The 20830-nt window shown below is 54.0% G+C and overlaps 1 protein-coding gene across 2 annotated transcripts in view; it reads right to left on the bottom strand.

The window, feature by feature from the left end:
- Positions 1-2056, bottom strand: part of NHSL2 (NHS like 2) — a 36238-nt gene extending 34182 nt beyond the window's left edge. For both annotated transcript variants that reach the window (XM_074883001.1, XM_074883002.1), the window contains exon 1: positions 1775-2056. In XM_074883001.1, the coding sequence (XP_074739102.1) occupies positions 1775-2039 (265 nt within the window). In that variant the 5' untranslated portion in view covers positions 2040-2056. The remainder of the gene's footprint in view (positions 1-1774) is intronic.
- Between the last annotated feature and the right edge of the window lie 18774 nt (positions 2057-20830).

Here is a 20830-nt window from a genome sequence, read left to right as displayed (position 1 = left end):
TTCGCACCGCCCCAGCTATTCCCACAAAAAAAAATCAAAGCATTTTCATCACCACGCACCTCCAACCCCCAGCTAGCCAGCCAGCTCAAAGCCATCCCTTCACATCTGCATACATGCATATTCATAGAGCTCTAATGAGGAACTGCAGCACGGGAGGACTATTTGCCCGCTGCCTTACGCACACCGCTTGCAACGAGCTGTGATGTTCCTCCAGGAGAAACTCCAGGCGCACGGCACTGACACGCAGCTGAAAACACAACCCGGGGGCTACAGACCCAACCTGCCCACAGCAGCGGCCACCTCCTCACCCTCACCGCGCTGCCGCCGTCCCCGCCGTCCCTCCTGCCTCCCGCAGCAGCCACAGCAGCACACAAGGCTTCCGTGGCCACCGAGAGCATTCCCAACCTGCCAGCCAGACGCGTGCAGCGAGGGACCATCTGGTCACCATCACAGCCAGATCCTCCTCTGGGAGACACTGGTCCAGCACGTACGGTGACAACGCTGCAGGGTCTGGTACTGCGTTGGTGCTGTGCACAGGTCAGCTTGGGTGACTGTGGCACCTCCTTGTTCCCTCACTTCTCTAGCGGCTGATGCACGGGACAGCGGGAGCCTCTGCTTACCCCAATCACTGATTTACTCCACCAGCATTTGCAAGGGCAGTGCATCTCTCAGGCTGAGTGCTCCGCTTGCTCCTGCATCCGGGAAGCACGCTGTGAGGGTCTGGCAGTCATTTCCCATGGCTCCACGCTGACGGAGCAGCAAAACAGCACTTGCAAGGGGGTTTGCAGAAAGCACAAGAGGCACGCGTTTTGCCAAGGGCCTGAGAAATTCGCTGCGCTTGTGGGGAAAACGTGCTCAAACAACACTCCCCCTCCCCGCTCCGCAAAGCCTTTTAAAATAAACTTTTATAAACAATTCCAAAACAAGCTTATTTTAAGCTCCTCTGAAACAGACTGCCCACTTCTGACCCAGCACAGAAGTCTGTGCCAAACCAAAATGCTTGAAATGGGAAATGAAAGCAGTCCGGGCAAAACCAAACCCCACTCACTGCCAGGAGAGGGACAAGCAGACAGGACACCCGGGCTACAACTTGTCATTTTCCCTGGACACACAAAACCGCGAGTGAAAGCTGCTCCACACTGATCTGCAGCTACACACTGGCCAAAAGCACAGCAAGGGGACAGCCACCTCGGTCCCCTGTCCCGGGATGGGGGTGAAGCATCCAAGGCAAGGACAGTGGGATGGAGGCAAGGACCAGCTCTTGCAGTCTGGTGTCCCTGCTTTCCAGAAACAGCCCCTGGTAATCAGCGACGCAGCGTGAAACGCGTGCTTGGCCGGCAGCCTGGAAAATGCCCACTGTGTGTGGGAAAATAAAGGCCAGGCAGAGGGAAAGGCTGCTGCTGAGCTGTCCCAACCTCACCCCAACGCAACAGGCAGGCACGCTTCCCTGGCCTGCCCCAGCTACCGTGATGAAAAGGGCTTCGCGGTGGCATTGCTGCTCCTCGGCCCCACCAGACCTCCCCGCTGATGGAGGAGCAGGGACCTTGGCTGTGGGTCAGCCACCCCGGGGAGGGGACACAGGGCACCGGGGGTGACCACGTTGGGGGAACAGCAGCAGAGACCCCCCCTGAACTGGGGATGGGGAGACGGGATCCCCCTCGGAGCAGGGTGCAGCCCTGATGGGTGGCACCCCCCACAGCCACGCATCCCCCCGAGGCAGGGGGACCCAGGGACCCCCCCGGGGGCGGCGGGGGCCGGGCGGGGGTCGCCTTACCTGGGGCGGCGTGCACCCCGCGCAGCGGCCGGCCCCGCAGCAGCGCCTGCAGGCGGGTGGCTCGACGGTGCAGCCGCCCGGTGCGGCGACCCAAGGCCAGGACGTGACCCTCGATGTCTCCCAGGAGGGCGAGTGAGTGGCCGCAGAGGTCGGCGAGCTGCCGGAGCAGGGTGAGGGCCGCCAGGCTACAGACGTCCCGCAGCTCGGCCAGCGGCACCGACGGCCGCCCCCGCCGCACCACCACGCTCCGCTTGTAGAATGGCATAGCTCGGCTCGGCTCGGCTCGGCTCGGCTCGGCTCGGCTCGGCTTGGCCCGGCCCGGCCCGGCCCGGCTCGGTTCCCCCCCGGCCAACCCCGCGGCTGCGAGGGCTCTGGGCCGGCAGCAGCGCCGGGGCTCGGGGCCGGCCGGTGGGAGGAGGAGGAGGAGGAGGAAGAGGAGGGAGGGGCAGCCCCGCTCGGGGATGCTCGGGCCGGCGGCGGGGCTCGAGGGCTCATCCCGACAGCCGGGAGGGAGAGACCGGACCCGTCGCCGTGCGCTGCGGCTGTCCCCCGGCGGGACCCCCCGGCGCTGGCACTGCTGGGGCTGGGGGCACGGCCACCCCCCGGTGAGGCACGGGCATCCCTCCCAGTGCCCTCCTCTTCCCTCACGGTGCCCATTCAGGAGGGCACAGGCACCCCTGGTGCCAGCTCTTCCAGTGCCCCTTCAGGAGGGTACGGGCATCCCCCCCGGTGCCCACTTTCCCCACCTTTAGGGCTTCCCCCCAGGCCAGGGCTGGCAGGGACTGCAGACCTTCTCCCGGACCCCTGGCTCAGCTTCTGTTGGGTTTTAGTGTCGGGTTTTGGGGTGGTTGTTCTCCAGGAGGAGGGCAGAAGCCCAAGAGATGCAGTAGGGAAAGCACATTAATCTTGCATTTTTCTTACATTCCTCTCCCGTGGATGTTCTTGGCCCCCAGCAGCTGCTCTCCTCTGCCCGTCTTCCCTCTCCCCATGCACACTAAAGCAAATATTTGTGCTGGCCCAGTAGCAAAAATTCCCCCGTTTCAAGCCCTCTGCAACCTGCCATCCCTCCGGGGTGGCACTGGGATGCCGCAGGGATGTACTGGCTGCTGGTCCCCTGAGTCACTGCGGGCTGTGTGCATGGGGGGCTCCCCGGCCCTCTGGGCAGCCCGGTTTGGGCAGGGTTTGGGCAGGGTTTGAGCTTGGGCAAGGCAAAGCCGCTGAGCAGAGGTGTGGGGTTGCCTTCTCCCTGGGGGAGGGCAGGCACCTGGAATGAGGTTTCACTGCAGCCTCCAAAGTCTCTTTCTTCAGGCCCCTGGACTTTTAAGCTTCATTCTACAGCCACAGTGGGTCCGTACATCACTATGGGGCCACGCTGATGAGTGACCCAGTGCTGTGTGCCCCTGGCCGTGTCCAGGCCAAGGGACAAGCCCAGGGAGGGTCAGGGTGCCAGGCACAGGGCAATGAGTTGGGCTTTCCAGTCCTTCGGCCAGGCTGCTCACAGTGAGGCCTCAGCTTAGCACAGGAACTCGGCATCCTAGGCAAGAGCAGCGGCGAGGGCAGCAATGAGGGCAGGATCCCTGCCAGCACTCAACGAGCCTTTTGCCCTTCCCTAACCAGGCTAAATTTAACATGTTCTTATTTGATCTGTTCTTCATGCCAATATTTTTTCCTCTTCAGTAAGAAAAATGTGCATTGGCAGCATATTCTTGTGGCTGTATGGGCGTCCCCTGAAGGGGACGCAGGCCTGAAGCAGTGCCAGGGAGGGAGGGATGGGGGAACCCTTTTTTGGCTCTCTAGGGAGGCCAGGTTTAATCTGAAAATGCATTTACTAATTATTTGCCTGCATCTGCTCCTGTGCTGACATGTGTCCTGAGTGGTCTGCAGCATGACAAGTCGAGACAAGAGCGGCCATGGTGGGTGCATCCCCAGATCCAGCTAGCCTGGCACCCTATCCCCAGCAGCCACAGTTGCCTGGGGCACAGTAGCAATGGAAATCTTACTGGGAATTTCCAAAGCTGGATGCCATTTCTCCCTGCATGGTGAACCTTGTTGGGCTCCTGAGCTATTCATGCTCCACTTGGGCTCCACATGTAAATGTTTGTACATCCAAACCCAGCTCCACAGAGCTGCTACCACCATGTGAAGAACACACCGCTCCTTCCCTTCCCTTCCCTTCCCTTCCCTTCCCTTCCCTTCCCTTCCCTTCCCTTCCCTTCCCTTCCCTTCCCTTCCCTTCCCTTCCCTTCCCTTCCCTTCCCTTCCCTTCCCTTCCCTTCCCTTCCCTTCCCTTCCCTTCCCTTCCCTTCCCTTCCCTTCCCTTCCCTTCCCTTCCCTTCCCTTCCCTTCCCTTCCCTTCCCTTCCCTTCCCTTCCCTTCCCTTCCCTTCCCTTCCCTTCCCTTCCCTTCCCTTCCCTTCCCTTCCCTTCCCTTCCCTTCCCTTCCCTTCCCTTCCCCTGGGAGGCAAGAGTCTGGCCTGGCTTTTCTCTCTCCTGCAAACATGCATGGCATGGTGGTGGGTCAGGGGAGGTGGGTGTGCTGCAGGGGTAGCAGAAAGCCTTCAGGTTGGCTTATTTTTAGAGAAGCCCGTGAGATGAGGGCTGTCCCAGTCTGAGCAGGACAGAGGGTGGAGCGTGAGAGCCCTGATGAAATTATTTGGGATGAGCAGAGCAGCTGCCAGAAGTCCCGAAGGCGGTGGAGAGGAGAGGGCCGGCTTTCCGCTGTGCACAGAAGTCCCCACGCACGCATGTGGGCTGATGCCTCGACGGGGAGCTCTTCCAGTGAGCGGGGTTAAGCTGGAGAGGGCAAATACAGACAGATGTGTGTCTCCCCATATACCCCTCGCTGGGAGAGGCCAGCTTTTGCATACTGCCTGTGAAACCACACAGTAGCTTTGCTGAGGTACCTCCTCTGCCAGCACCATGCAGGTCTCTGTGTGTTGCAGATGGGGAAACTGAGGCACAGGGTCACATCCCGCCAGGAGGTAAAGGGGCTGAAGTCAGCCTGATTGTCTTGGTCTTGTCAGTCCCCCATCATGAATCATCTTCTGGGTAAGGAGAGCATCTGGAGCCCATCAGGATCACTGGTACAGGTCTAGCGGGGAAGAACAGGCTGTGCTGAGCGCGGGGAGTCCACTCCACTCTGCTCCGCTCACTTCCCATCCCCAGCCCACCCGCCCTTCCCAGCACTGACCTCTCCTACTGCCAAACAAGAAAGAACACACACGGACAGTGTGCCTGTTTTTGTGGCTTTTCCAACAGAGATCTGCTTATTTCAAGATTTCCTTACAGAGCAAAATTCAAGAACCAGGTTTAAACTGTCCTTCCTAACAGCTGCAATGCACACCCAGTGCCGGTGGTCAGGGGCGAAGGCAGGGAACCCTACCTAAACATGAATTTACCCAATTTTCTTCTGGTTTTGAGGGGGTTTCCTCTTGATGCAGGTTTGTTACAGCAGCAGTGCTGAGGTATTTGGTGTTTGTTTCAGCTCATTCCCGGGTCTTGAGGCAGCTTTAGCAAACAGGAGAATTTTAAGCCTGGTAAGTGGCAAGGGCTTTTTCTCTTGCTTTCTGTGTGCCTTTTCAAGACTTTCTCTGCAACTGGAGAGGTCTGAACACATTGCCGTCCAGTGCAAGCGGAGATCCTCAGGTAATCACCTGACTCCGGGAGCCAGGGGATTCATAAAACCATCACATAGTGCAGAGACTTAATAAATCACAAAATCTGGTTGCTTGGCAACTTAAACTGGCTTTTTTTCTAAATGGAGTGTGTTTTCCTTAAGTCTTCTGTCAAATATTTAGTGTGAGAAAACTAAAATGACCCTTTCAATGTGAAGTAAGCTCCATAATGAAGTCACCACATTATTATGATGATCACTACATTAAGAGTGGGGATGGCCAGGACAGGAGGGCTAGAAATGAGCCACCACAGCCCTGCAATAGCTCTGGAGCTGCTGGACAAGCCCCAGGGGAGCAATCCCATGGGGAAGCAGTGCAGAAGCAGTGTGGCCCTGTGCCTGTGCTGGGTTATTTCCCCTCAGGTGCAGGGTCTCAATTCTCTGCCGGGGCCGGACCCCTCGGCGTGGGCAGAGCCAGGAGCCAGGCGCTGCTCCAGGGATGCTGCTCACTGTAACGGATGTGCGAAACCCCGGCGCTTGGAGCGATGGGCTGGGGATCCTGTGGGAAACAGCTCAGTTGGCTACTGGCCGGGAAGGAGCTTAGCCAGTTCTGCAAACACTGATTGCAACCAGATGCTGCAGGGGATGCTTTTCCAGCTCCAGCTCTGCTCTGCCCCGGAGCGGAGCGTCTCCCAAGAGGAAGGGGACATGGCATGCCCTGGAGGTGATGTCTCAGGCGGGCTTTTTTGGGTGGCAGGGCTTTGGATGAGTCTCACGTGCTGGTGAGGGGGCAGGGGATGAGGATACTAGGATCCTGGAGGAGGTTAGCAGGGAGACCTGACCTTTCTCCATCTCCCCTGCTTGTCCTGGGGCCTCCCATTGCAGCAAGCACCAGGCAGCAGCTTTTAAGCTATGAAATACTTGCCAAGGCGCATGGGCTTGGACAGCTGCTGGCTTAGCCTCCACTTTTTTTCCAGCCGAGAGGAGCAGCAGGGAGGGAGCAGGAGGCACGACGAGGAGCGCAGAGCCCTGAGCGCAGCAGAGGAGCAGCCTCGCCCGACGCCCTCATCCCGCAGCTGACGTAACACTGAGCTGGAGTGGGGATGGACATGTTTGGCAGCAAGGGTTGCCAGATGCCTTGTATGGTTGGGATTTCCTCCACTCTCTTGCTTGCTGGGGACTCCTGCAAGCAGCTGTGCAACAACCCAGCCTTGGGCTTTGCTGCAATTTCTGCAAGGTGGCCAGCCGGGCAGCTTGGGTTGCCCGGTCCTGCCCTTGCCTCGCAAACCCCACTGGGAGACCGTGAGGCTGACTGCTAGGTGCACACACTGCAAGGACAAGAGAGTAGATGCCTTTGCCTTGTGTCTTCTCACTTAACATCTGGTGATATGAGTAAGGATCATCATCTCTTTACAAAATTGCCCACCCCAGATGCACTCTTGGAAGCCTATAAAGCCAGGGCAGTGACAACAGCTGGAACCGATGCCTGTTGGGTTCAGCATCTAACAGCCAAACTTGCATTTTGTGCATTTACCACACCAAGACCTCCATCCCGAGGGCAACAGCTGGCTGCAACCCACAGCCGCGGAGGTGAATCAAGGTTCTTCTCCAGCATCCGACTGAAGCAAGACGCTATGGGTGCAGGCTCTGGGCAGGAGCTGCTCTGCTCTGGCTGCTCCCAGCACCCCTCGCCCCCTGTCCCTGCCGTGCTGCCTGGGTGCCCGGGTCCCTCCTGTGCCCAGTGTACAGCGGACAGCAGGCGTAGGGCTCCCACTGGCCTCCCAGTGCCCACTGGAGGGTGCTCTCTGCCAAGGTTTGCGCCGTGGATGCTTCCGAGCAGCCCTTGGTGCAGCAGCTGGTGAGAAAAAATACAAGGTAGAGGTTAGGGCGGTTTTGCTGGGATCTGCCGGCAAAGTCCCCTCCCCAGCGAGGGGGCAGTGCTGGACCCCACCGGGCACAGCGCAGGACCCCCACCGGAGCGAGCTCCTGCCTCTTGCTTGCCCTCCCACCGCCCTGCATTGATTTGCCCTCCCAGGCCTTTGCGGTGGGGCCGTGGTTTCGTGGAGCGGCAGCCGAGGGAGCGCGGCTGCTCCATGTGCCCCAGCTGCGGGTCAACACCTCCGGCCCCGCTGCACGGACGTGCCACTCACCGTGGCCTTGGGGTGTGTGGCCTTGGAGCCTGAGGGGCTGCAGCTCCCAAGCCATCTCTTATGCTCCCTCTGGAAAGTACCTTTCCTGCTCCTGCTCCAAAATCCAGCAGTTTCTGCAGCCTTCCTGCTCATCCTGCGCCTCCTCCCAGGATTCTCCAACCAGCCCACACCATTTTATTGAGCAGCTCCCAGCATGGGCACACAGGCTGGAGGGGCCATGGGTCTGGTCAGACGTGGTCCCACAGCTCAGGATGCTGAGGGCAGGATAGGGAACAGTGCCTGGGGTCAGACTTTTCTTCCATGCAATCCCCTTTATTTACTGAGTTGGGTCTTCAGAACTTCATCTGAGTAGCATGAAATATCCCCACTCAGGAAAATGGACCACAGCTACTGCCTCCTCCCTGTCCCTATCCTCCCACTAAAAATTAATTGGAAGACCAGATACTCCAAGATCATCTCCTACAACCAGGTCTTCTCACTGATGCCATTTGCTTTCAAAATTGGATACAGCATGCCCCGTTCTTAGCTCACACACGGTCATAATATTTATAGTAGCTCTTTTTCTCTTTAAATGAACTCACCTCTACTCTGGTGGGGACTGCTGCATGTTTCGGAGCTGAGCTTTGCACTTGCTGAAACTTGTGTGCTGTAGTATTTGTTTGTTGAAGTGGATATAGAGCTACAAACTCATCACCCAGTTCCCTGGATTAGGTTTCTCTGAGGTGCTTATGGATTTTTCTGGATTCAATTAACTTCCCTCTGTGTCATCTATGAACTGGGCTCTGCTTTCCAATTCTTTCTCCTTTCCAGATTACTGCGGAAAACATTAACAAACGCGGTGATGAGATCTACGGTGGTAGCGTTCACCAAAAATTGAAGATTAAGTCCCTTTAGTTTTCTGTCTGAGTCTTTTTTTTCCATAATGGTATTCTTCTCCTGGCCTCTTGCCTGTCTTTAGTACTGCACCTTGCTCAGACCTTTGGCTAGCCCAAATAAGCCGTACCTCCTGTTGGAAGTAGGATCAGTATCGGGGATGTTTTGGAGAGAATGACACATTTTCCTTCACAGAATCCATGTCATCCCATCTGTGCTCTGTTAGTCTATTTTTAATCACAATTTAAAAACATTTTCCAGGAACAAATACAAAGCTTACTGGCCTGTAATTCCTTCAACCCCTAGCGACATTTTAGGTCCAGGTACATGATTTGCTGCCAGGTAGAGCAGGCGCTGCATTAAAGGATTGCAGATTTTTGAAAACAGATCAGCCATTCAAGTCTCCCCCTTTTTTATCACGTTATTACACCTTGTTGAGTCACTGTTATGCACCTAATTGGTTTTCTTGAAATAGAGGCTGGTAATATTCCCCTACTAACTTCAGCTCTTGACAGCCTGCATGCTGAATCCTGCAGATGCCTGACGTGAGTGTGCGTGCACACACTTGGCATCGTGTCCTTCCTGCTTGGAAGGGTACGCTGGGATGAAGGGTTTCACTTAAGCGAAGAAGTAATGTGGATTTCATGGGCTGTTCTGAGTGCAGCTTGTTGTACTCCCTCCAGATTTCCTCCAACACAGAGAGCAACATGTACTGGTGCTTGGTTTGCAGCGAGCTGCCTGATGCAGGACATCAACAAAGCAGGGGTGCAAGAGGGGGTCTGTGGTGGGGTCTCTTGGGGCTTTCCCCCCATGAAGGAGGCATCTCTGCTGTACTCACGTGCAAAGTGCCCCAGGACTGGGGGACAAGGTTGTGCAATGCTGTGGCCGGGCCCTGTGGGACCCTGGGGGCTCAGGGTGGGAGAGGGCTCTGCATCCTTGGGGCACTGGTGCCACCAGCCTCTGTGCAAAGGGACAGCGGAGCACCAGGCTGTACCCTGGGGCGCAAGGCAAGGGCAGTGCTTTAAACTCTTTTCCATGCGGTGGCCACTCTCTAGAGGCAGAGAAAGCAATCTCCCTCTTCCCCAGGGCTTTTAACAGCTCAAGCCCCCCATGTTGGGCTATTTTGTACCTGTTGTACAGACAGCCCTCATGGCATCCATCTTGTCCTGTTTCCAACAGAAATGGGATGGTCATGTGGCTCCAACAGGGATGCAAGAATCTTCTCTCACCTATCTTAAGAAGGAGGCATAAGGTTGCCCTTAAGAATGAAAATTAACCTGTGCAACATACAGCTGTGCCTGGGAAATGTCCCACTATTCAGGTGATCTCTCTCAGTATCAAAATGTTAATTAAAAACTTTGCAAAGCTCAACTATATTTCCTCCCCTGTATTTTGCAGCATGTTGCTATTTAGTCTTTGGGGACACAGAACTCATTTGATGTGCTGGCAATGATGAGTAAATGCTTAAATAAACTAGTGCAAAATAATTATTATCTGACAAAACCCACAGGCAAAATTCAATCTACAGGGCAAAAGAACATGCTTCTTCTAATACACTGTAGGTATTTGTGTCTTTATGGAAATGATACTTTGATACTGTGTGAATACTTGTGATTTTTGAATGAGTCCTAATATATGGGTCACCTGGGCAGAGTCTTTGTGGATGTATCTTGCTGCATACTCGGAATTACTTATCCTTTTCTTTTGCTGACACAGAGGGCTCCAGGCGTGCTGGCAGTGCATGGCATTCTCCACAGAGAAGTTATTCTTTGTTCTCTGTTTCATCCTTAAGGTAATTTACTCTCACAGATGAGAGTTTTTTTCTGTGCCAATAGATGTTTTAAAGATTTTTACCAGTTTAAAATCCAGGGGCTAATGTAGCCCTGTGGCAGGCAGTGGGAGGATGTGCACCCACGGGCACCAGGAGAACCGGAGCAGGTCTGTACCCGTGACAGGGGAGAGCACACCGGTGTCCTGCCAGTGTCACTCAGCATGTGAAAACGATGTGCCTGGTGATCCCAGGTGTAGCACTCACGGCCCAAAAACTGAAACAAGAACCAGAACAGGGGTATTTAGAAAAATAATTAGATTCCCAGGTTAAATGATAGCCAGTGCCCTGGGGAGGTTTTGGCGCTTAGACTGGGTACTGTTAAAGCTCCTGAGGAGGAGACAGGTGGGAACAGGCTATTTGACATCTGTCTGCTGCAGGAGTCTCACCATCTCTGGTGACTCCATGTCTGCCCACCACCTTCAGGAGGTGAAAGTGCTTGGACTTTGGCTCAGGTCCTCTGTTGTCCACCGGCTGGAGATGTTCCCTGCTATATGTGTAACTGCAGTGATGTGTTGGTAAACAGGCTTCTGAATTGGGGTCTGAAATGGGGTATGTCTCAAACAAAAAGCTCCTGAACAGGGTGGCCAGACACTGCAGGAGGGGTGTTGACCATCTGTAAGCATCTTCATGGAGGTATCGCCAAATCAGTCAGGGGAAACTCCCAGAGACTCCTGTTTACCTGTGTGGGGGACGTTTTGCTCAATATCCGGCTGATCAAAGGTTTGACCCATTCCCTTGCCCACAGTCACCTGCTTTAGTTATAGGGTGTCTTTTCCCCAGAAGAAAAGTCTTAAGATTTCTGTGAATTCGTGTAACAAGGTTATAGAGGGTTATATAAATATCTGCATGTGTGCCATGTCTCGGTAGCTGCCTGGAGCTTGCAGCATGAGCAGCCGGCTGAGGTTCTGTCGTGCTGTGGGACAGGATGGTTCCTCTGGGCCTCTCAGAGACTGCCCTGCCAAACTGGCAGCCAGATCCATCACAGGGCCTGGCAGGGGTGACATGGCTGGCTGAGGACATCACAGGGGACATCTCCTGACTGCTAGCTTTGGTGTTCACCAGTACCTCCATTGGAATGACACTATCGGTGAAACTTGGGATGTTTTCCTGACTAACCTCTGGGCAATACTGGAGAATGTCTGAGCATCACAGTCCCACATGCCCTGTCTCAACGTCACCACCTGTTCACCCATAAACCTAACACATATTATGATAACTTACCCTTAAGCCCTGGTTCTCAACTCCAACTGGAATGCCAACCCATGCTTTAACTTCAGTTCCATTTTCCTAGCCCCCAAACTAACCTGAATGTGAACCATAACCCAACAGCCACTGGCCTGACACCAACCTTCATCCCATACCCAGTATTCAGCTTTTGACTGAGCAGCCAGCACCTGCAGCCTGTTCCTGGAGCTTAACCTCACATCCTGACCCAATTTCTAATCTGCTCTGCTCTTGTGCTCTCGTAGTGTCGGTACCTTCCTGATGCAGGTTTTGTAGACAGTGTACATGAAAGCTCCTGCTCTATAGGCTCCAGGATTTTCTCACTCTGCTGCAAAACAGCAGGGACAAGGGTCACCAATTTTCGTGGGGCTGTGCTCCCTGGGGAGGAATCGCTCATGTCTTTCAGAAGCAGCATCTGACCTGTCCTCCTTGCAGGGAGCACAATGTCACAAGGATGTGTCCTCACCTGCAGAATTACCGCAGTCCCTTGACATGTGGGAGCCGAACATGCCGATGACTTTAAGCAATGCCAGGCAGAATCGGGGGTACGTGTGTTAAAATGTGCCCCACCTTACCCAGAGTTTGGCAGGGCTCCTTGCACCCCAGCCTGCCTCAACAGCTCATTCTCTTCCATTAGCATGCAGCAGTGAGAGGAGTGTCACTCAGGGTGATCAATCACTGCCACTTCCCATTACGATAATAAATGTCTCCCACTTCCTAATTTGCTCTCCTAGTTCTGCCAGCCGTGGCCACACTCCCCACACATATTAAATGCATGACGAACATTGCCATTACTGTCTGTGTCATTCACTAACTGACTCTCAGCAAGTTAAATAAATGTTGGTTATAACTTCTCCCAGTAACAATGCACCGCCACGTGCTTGGGAGCCGCGCTCTCTTCCCCGCTTTGCTGCCCAGCTCCTCTCCTGGAGCCCTGCCACCCATGAAGAGGCCAGCAGCCGGAGGTGGGTGTCCACACACAGCTTGCACACTTGTTGCCCTGTTCCCCAAACTGGTGCCATACTGGGAGTGCAGTGGCACAAGGCTCACGAGTCTCCTCCAGCGGCTGAGTCCTGTGCTGAGCATTGCCCAAAATGACTCCCCGAGATTTCAGACCCATCAGAGGTGAAAGCTCATCTTTCTGCTGTCTCCCAGGCCCCTTCACTATCTAGCTGGTTTCAAAATGTTCCTCTGCGATCCTCCCAAGCAGCCCAGCAGCACATCAGACAAGCTGTTCTGTTGCTAACGCAAGTGTGGATAAGGTCACATATGGCTGCTTGTGCATCAGCTGTTTTACCCATGAGCTCTGTAAGCTGTTGTTGGCCTGCGTCTTCTGAAGCAGCAGCACAATCAGACAGAAAACAAAGATATTGAGAGCTTTTGCACTGGGGCACCCCACATCTGGCTCGATGCCGGCAAAGCTCCCCATGGGAAATGTCTGTGCAAGGCGAAGGAAGCCTGGCAGCTTCCCTGCCCTGCCTGCTGCCACACTGTGGGAGCCCCAGCACCGGGGAGGTTAAATTGGCCGCACTGAGAGGGTCGGGATTTCGGCTGCATCAGGGTTTTAGCAGTAACTGTGGTTTCCCCAAGCTGTGGCACAGCAGGTGGTGAGGTGGGGAGGTCTGCAGAGGAAATGTGTGGCAGTGCTTGGGGTACACCAATAATTTATATGTTGCAGTGAATAAAAGTTGATGAGGGATCTGTGAAGAGTCAGATGCAAGTGAATGCTATCATCAGCCGAGTTGGAATCTGGACACATCCAGAATCAGTCTGAACGTGTTGGGGCTTGCCAGGGAACTGGGGCAAAGCAGTCTCTGAAACACTGGCTGAGAAAGAGAAGTCAGAGAAAAACCTTTAAAAATGAAGCAAAAAGGAAACAGTGACCAAAGCGGCTGGTGCTTGAGGGACCTGAGAGCAAGCTGGGAAGCACCAGACCTGGAGTCCTCTCTCTTGAGGGACCACTAGTGGTGGTGGTGCTGGTGCATCAGCCTGGAAGGGATGCACAAGTGGGAAACTGAGGCACATGGGGTGCCAAGCCTCTTTATTAAGAAAAAGACACTTGATGCCTCAGGAGAAAGACAGCAACACAGGTCAGGACTGGCCACATGCCGCATTGTGGTGCAGCATCCACTGTGCACCATGCACAATTTACGTGCTGAAAAGAGCAACCAGGGAGGAGGGGATGAGATGCGGTGGCAGTTCAACTAATGCCTCGTTTGGGAAGATAAGTGTTTAAAAAATGAGCTGTTGATCAAGATGGCTGGTTATTCCATAATACTGGGTGGGTTTGAAAGTGAGCTTTTTTATGAGTACACCTTGCTGGCTGGAATAGGCAATTCAGTGTTTCATTAATACATACATTACATTTAATTTTTCCCCTCAGAGGGGGCAGAAAGAGAAAGGGATTCAGAGGGCTGCGAGTTTGATACAAAACCACTGAACTGTGGACAGCAAGCTGCAGGCAGCTTTCCTTCAAACCCTGGGCCAGCTAGAGTCTTGTTTGGCAGAGCTCAAGTCATTCAAACCTCAATAGAAAACAAGAAAACACAGCTCAAGACACCTAAGACCATAACCCCAGCTGCTGTGAGCAGTAAGCCTGCATGCCCGCACCACCCAAGGGGTCCTGCATGCACCGTGGCACAGCATGATTTGCAGACCAGAGCCTGATGGTTGCAGCCAGGGTAGACACTGTGCTCAGGTCCTTGCTCTCTCTGACAGGGAGGTGCTGCCCAGCACCACCTTTTTACCTGTCCTTTGCCACAGGGGCCTGGTCTGCCCCATCTCCCTGCCACCAGGAGAGAGGTCGCTGTGCACTGGTGCTGTCCCAGCTGTCCCAGCCCTGTCCCCAATCTCTAGAGGTGCCTGTGCAGCCCTGGGGTCAGGCGTGTCTCAGAGAGATCAGGATGCCTCAAATGTCCATGTACCACACACAATAGCTTTCCCATAGTTCCTTCAAGCCCTGATTTATGCAAGCTGGCTCCTAATGCACTGTTTGCATGTGCGATCTTGCCTCTTCCAGGAAGAGGGCGTTGAGATTGCTTCTGGATATATCTTGCCCTGATTTTCAGAGATTTGTGTGCCCAGTTCCTGGTTTGCAGAGCTGTGAGTTTTGCTGAACCTTCTCCCATCCTAAAAGGACTCAAGACACCACCAGTGACCTGGATTTCTCCCCTACAGTCCTGTGACACAAACAGGGACACTTTCTTTGCTCTGTGATGTCCTTTTAATTTATGAGCAGAAGGAAATGGTTCTGGGAGGCAGGAGCCCTGTGCTCCCCTTGGTTCCACACCCCCCTCATGTCCAGGGATGATGACATACCTTCCCTGCAGTGGAGATGCTCCTTCTTGTGTCAGGCACCCTGGGCTCCCTTGAGACGTGTGGGCACCTCCAGGACCTGATCTGCTCGGCCTCCTTCAAACAGAAGAAGTACCAAGTGTCACTGATCCTAAAGGGCATTTGGAGGATGAAGCTGAGGATGCCTGCACATGAGGGCACGGTGAGTCCTGCACTGCAAGACCCTGGTTTTGGCTAGTCAACATTAAGTCGTGATTCTCCCATGGCCATGGGAATGCTGCTCTGGGCTGGGCAGGCTCCGGCTGTGACATCGGTGTCTGAGCACCTTGTAGCAGTTCCTGGACAGGCAAAGGTGGTGTGGGGACCGTGCTGAGCTGCCCCTTTCTACACATGACTGATAGCAGCATCTCCTCCAAGTGGGAAAACATCCCACCAAGCCCTTTGGAGCACAGGCCACATGGAGCAGGAGGAGCCCAAGAAGGTGGGGTGGACCTGTGGCTCACCCCAAAACAGGCAGGATCTGTTTCTATCAGCTCTTGGCCAGCTGGACTCAGCAGTGCAGAGAAAAGGTCATCTTATAGAATTGGTGAGGGGTCCAGAGCAAAATCCTTCTGTGCCAAAGTGTGACTTTACATTTATATTCAGTGGCTTTAGTCCTCTTTCAATCTAAACTTTTAATGTATTGATGTGACTGCAAATGGCTGAGCAACAGCCATATACAATGCAGCCATGTATTTAATTAAATATGGGCTGTGTTTATATGCAACATACATTTTAAAGACATACTAAATTACCAACGTATTTTTTTGCCTGGCTTTATATAAATATTTATAGGACCCCGGGGGTAACTTCCTCTCCTGGAAATAAATAGTGTTACTTTTCAATATTGAAATACATATTTCTAGAACGCAAATGAATTATTTATTCTCCTCATGTGAGATATGTCCAGCATCAAAACAGACTACAGATGGGGAGTGTTTGCCTCTGCTCTCCATCCTCGGTCTCTCTGTGCAGAGCTCCTCTGGAGGAGCATCTCCACCACCTCTGTCCCGGTGCCGTGGCTGGGTGTGATGGTGACAATTTTCGGGCCCTGTCCTCTGGGTGTCACTGTGCAATCACTCTAGAAATGTTGAGCATCACTGCTTGGAAAGGGATTTGGCCCGAAAGAGGAAAGGAAAATATTTCTCATCGTCTGCAACGACCCCAGCGCTGCTGATGGCCAAGCACTCTGTCTTGATTTGGGCTCTCTTCCTCCTTGGCCTGCTTGCTCCTGACTGTTCTCCTCCAGCTGCAGCTCTCGCTTCCCTCCTGCCAAAATCCTGGTCCCCTTCAGACTCTCCCCTCCTCCCCCTGGCTCAGGCTCCCTCTCCTCCTGGGAGGCCAGCCAGCATGCTGCCCCGGGATGCTCGCCCCATGGGAGACCTGACCCGGGGTCCCCTCCAGTGTTGAGGTGCCCCATGGTCGTGGCTCTGTGGATGGAGGGCCTGGAGCTGGGAAGCCTCTTGCTGGCAGCCTGGTGTACAGGTGGCCTGGGGGAGGCTGACCTTGGTTTAAGACCTGCACTAGTTTTGAAGAGGGGCAGTACAGCAGGCTGGGGCTAGTGCAAGGTTAGAGGAACACCACCACCACCCCCAGTCATTCACATTTTACCAAAGGAAGGTAATCTATCTGAGAGCCTCCTGAGGACTCATGAGTCCCATTAATTCATGTCTCAGGGGCTGGGAGTCCTGTTTGAGAAGCTACACAGGGCCAGCCAGTAAGCCTGATCCATTCCCCACCAGTGGAAAGCTCTGTATCAACTGCTTAATGAGCATTAGGTGAAGCTTTTTATCAGCTTTGGGGCAGGAGGTGTTCAGCATGGGACTCCGCAAGAGGGATCCATCCAGCTAGGAGTTTGTGCTTTGCTGGGTCAGGTGGAAGGCTGGGGAGACTCATGCCCCAGTGTGAGCCTGCCTGTGTTGGACATGCCAAGCCAGGTCATGGCTGCATGCTCTAGTTGCTTTATTCCTCCTCCTGTGGCTGCTGGAGAGTATGCTGCAGGCAAAAAGTCTCCGGGAATGGGAGGGAGACCTGGGAGATGACCCTAGCATGATAACATGGGCAAGGAGCACCAGTCAGGGCATCCCCTGTAGAGGGTCCTACAACCTGTCCTGTCTGTCTGCTCAGTGTCACCCAGTGTGACCCAAAAGGCTCCGGGAACCATATCCCTAACAATTTGTTAACATCTACCCTGGTTGTTAGGAGTGGAGAAAGGTCATATCAGTATCTGATCCTGGCTATGCAGAGTCAACAGGTATCCTCATGCAGAGATCACTGAGGAGTCCTGCACAGATGCTGCCACCAGCCAGAAATGTTCTCACAAGGCAGGGCTCAGCCCCCCAGACAGCACACAGGGAGGGAAATGTGTCTGGGAATGGCTCCATCTCCAGACCAGAGGAAACCATCTTCTGGGAGCACTTCCCTGCTCCTCCTGTCCCAAGCTGAAGGGACATGAGTCCCAGGACATCTCTTCAGCTTCCAGGGCACACAGCTCCAAAAAACCTTTAGTACTGCCTCCTTCAGAGAACTTTCCTCTCTTCCAGATCAAAAGGGAAAGACTGAAAATCCTCTGTGGAACAGAACTGTCATTCTCTTTCCATCCCCCAATGTCGTATTCATAGAGTGACCACAGGGTCTCTCTGTCTGTCTGCACCATCCAGCAACTCTGTCCCCACAGTTCCTCCATGCTTCTTCAGCTAGGCCAGTAACACATGTCTTCCTGTTATTTATGTTAATTTTTGAAGTATGAATATATAGTACAGCGTGACTATTCCAGGATAAAAGGCCCTTCATTGGAGTGTGCAATGCTCCAAATAAACAATGAGCCGTAACTAAGGGAAGGGAAGACAGAAGAGCAATGTCTGCCTCCAGAGTCAGAGATCACTTCTCCCCAGCAGCTAGCAGTTGCCTCTTGGTCGATAGTCATTGGAAAATTTGGGTTTAGGGAATGACTCGAGGTAGGAGGCACCTGAATCTCCCAAGTCCCAGCAAAAGGAGCATTAGTGAATTCAGGTGAACTCCCATCGTGGTGTGCTCATGCTTTGGTCAGCTGGGGAGGGCAGGCCACCCGTGCTCAGAGCCCTTTGGGACTAGAACCACACCTGCACACTGCCCAGCAGCACGTCTGTATTCCCTGAGGTTTTCTTGCTGCTGAAAGAGCACCACCCAAACCTGTCCTAATGAACCAATTTGAATGACTCCTGGGTGGGATTTGGGAGCCTCTAACTTTCAGTGATCACAGGTGGGATCAGGAGTTCCAAGCTATGTGGGGAAAGCCCTCCTGCAGTAGGCTCTTAGGGGGCACACCAGCCCTGGAATAGCTCCCTGTCACAGGTGAAGACCTCAGGCCAGGGAGAGAAGCCTTTTTTCATGCTTTCATTTGAAACAAGCAACAAAAGCACAGGCCGTTGGTGTCTCATGGCCAGGACACGTGCAGCTTTCAGCTCTAGCAGAGGAGGGTGTCAAGGTCATGCTGTATCAGAAGGGCTGAGACCTCTACATCCACCGTCCAGCCTGGGATGGCTGGGGAGGGAGGTCTGGAGGCACAGCACCTCCCTCGTGGGGTTCAGTGGTTGTTCCTGCCCTGTCTCACAGATGCTTGCACGCTGGCAGCCCTGGGCAAGTGCTGGAGCGTCTCCTCCCTCACAAGCCCGCGCGTGCGCGCGCTGCAGATATAATGGCCCTCTCCATCTCTGGCTGGCCCCCCTTTTTTATTCAGTATGCTGAGATAATTACAGCATTCCTGTGCTGCCTGGACAGCCCAGCAGCCTTAGGACTTGTGTGTGGGCAGCTGTGGAGAGCTGCTTTCTGCAGGGAATGGAGCTTTCAATTGACACTCCGTCAGTGGCTCTGCAGACCCAATTACGGTGTCAGCAAGGCAAGCAGGAGGGCTGGCAGCCCTCATGCCTCCAGTCCCCGAGGTGTCCTCTCTCACCAGCTCTGTGTCCTGCCACAGCCATCCAGCCCTTTCCTCCACCGCACAGGCCCTTACCACTGCTTAAGCAGTGACAGGATCTAATTAGGGTCTCCTGAGGAAGGGAGGAGGAGACTCATTGAATGGAAAAGCCCCTGCAGCAGATGACAGTCTTGGCAGGTGGAGATGCCTGTTTATGTTGTGCCTGTTTATTACATTGGCTGTACGTTAGCAGCAAAATTCTTGGCTCTGTGGAGGAATGATATTGGGGCTGCTGAACCCTGTAGCTATGGGGCGAGAGGTGGGTGATGCCAGGCAGCCTGGGCCGTGCACACAAGGAGTTCAGCCACAAAATGTGGGGGAGTGTGGGGAGGAGGAGATCCCATTTCCAACCCAGAGAAGGGCCCAGGGACTCTCTGGAGCAAGCACTTGTGCTTGGTCTAATCCATAGCTTCTGCTGCAGCTGTGGCTATGGGGGGAACTTCTTCTGGCACAGACCTTTCATCTCTGTGTGGGGAATTGCCCTTCCCCAACATGCCCCGGCCCATCCTGATCACTGTTCCGGGGAACTGCGCGTCTATGCAAGGAGTGCTGGGGTTTCTATTGGGGACAACAGGGCTGCTGACCCTGGAGTGTGGACAGTCAAACCTTTTGTCTCATTGTCATGAAAATGGATGTGTTTCACTGCTCTTTGTTTTGCCTGCACTGGGTTTTGACCTGAAAGGTTGGACCTTTTGTTGATGATGCTGTTAGGACTCACAAATAGTACTGTAGATGGAAGGGGAAAAGGAATTAGACTTTAATAACACAGGTGCACCTGAAGGCACTGGGTATCTCCATCCTCAGTAGACTTCTGCCAGATTCAAAGAACAAACACAACCAGCCTAGCTGAGCACACTCTTTGTCATCCATCACAAACACTTACCGTGTCTGTAGACAAGAGCTGGGAGATAGATAGATAGACAGATAGATAGATAGTCAAACAGACTGGCTTTGGAGAGCAAGACGGGAGCAAATGTATTTGCCAGAGTTTCTCGAGTTTTCCTCAAATCACGCAATCCCTTTCCTGGGAACCCAGTGGTCACGTCAGCCTGGTGAGAAGACTTTTGCTTTCTCTAGGCTCTTCCTTGACATGCTGCTGGGTCTGCTGTCACCAGTTATGCCCATGGCCTGGTAGTTGAGTCCTCCAGCTGTCCAGGGAGAGAGAGGCTGATGGCCACCAGTCTCTTCTGCACAGCTCAGGCTTGCCGCAGTGTGCACCCTCCCTTGGGGTGCAAGGCTGTTGCTCAGCAGTGCTGTGTCCTGCCGTGCCAGCTCAGGCTTGCTCTGTGCATGCCCCCGTGCTCAGGACTTCATGTCTTCATCTCTGCATGTCCTTTGTATTCCACCATGCAGGAGAACGATGGCCAGGGCACACCTAGAGTTATGGTCCTGGTGAGTCATTAGGGATGGAGGGGACAGCAGGGTGACTAAACTTGCAGAACATTTCTTGGCCCAGAGGAGTCTTCTGTTTAGCAGAGAAATGAATAAGGCCAGTGCAGGAGCTTGGGGCTTCCCTGCCCAGGGAAGGAGCCTGCACTGGGCTGTTGGCTGGAAAAAGGGAGCTAATGGTTTGCTGGTGTTAAGGGGTCCTCATCCTTGGCACGCTGAGACAGGAATGGTTGGTCCAGCCCCTCTGGGCAGTGCCTGCTGCTGTGTGTGACATGTGATGAGCTCGGAGGGAAGCACAGGTTCTGTTCCTCCACCTTTGTGTGCCTCTCCCCTTATACACACGTTTTCTTCTGAAGAAAAGGAGCAGCTGGGAGAATCAGAGCCTGGTGCAGAGACACCTGTGGGGTTACAGAGGGTTTCTTTTTCACTCCAGGACAGAAAGTCCCTGTCCCTCCAGGCACGGTGGGAGCAACGTTAGAGGCAGCACTGCCAAGTTCCCAGCCCAGTCCTTGCCTCACCCACACCCCATCCAAAGCTTTGTTGCAAATGTTGTCATGAATGAGAGAAGCCAGCCCAGGAGCTGCTCTGATACAGCGTGCTCACAGCATTACCCCATCAGTGCCCGAGTGATGCCACAGGTACCTCCCTCCCAGGGAAACACAATTCCTTGCCTTACACCTTCCCTGGGA

Source organism: Strix uralensis, chromosome 13 (assembly GCF_047716275.1).
Source record: "Strix uralensis isolate ZFMK-TIS-50842 chromosome 13, bStrUra1, whole genome shotgun sequence".
In the NCBI taxonomy this organism is placed as follows: Eukaryota; Metazoa; Chordata; class Aves; order Strigiformes; family Strigidae; genus Strix; species Strix uralensis.
This window is presented reverse-complemented; position numbering and strand designations above follow the sequence as displayed.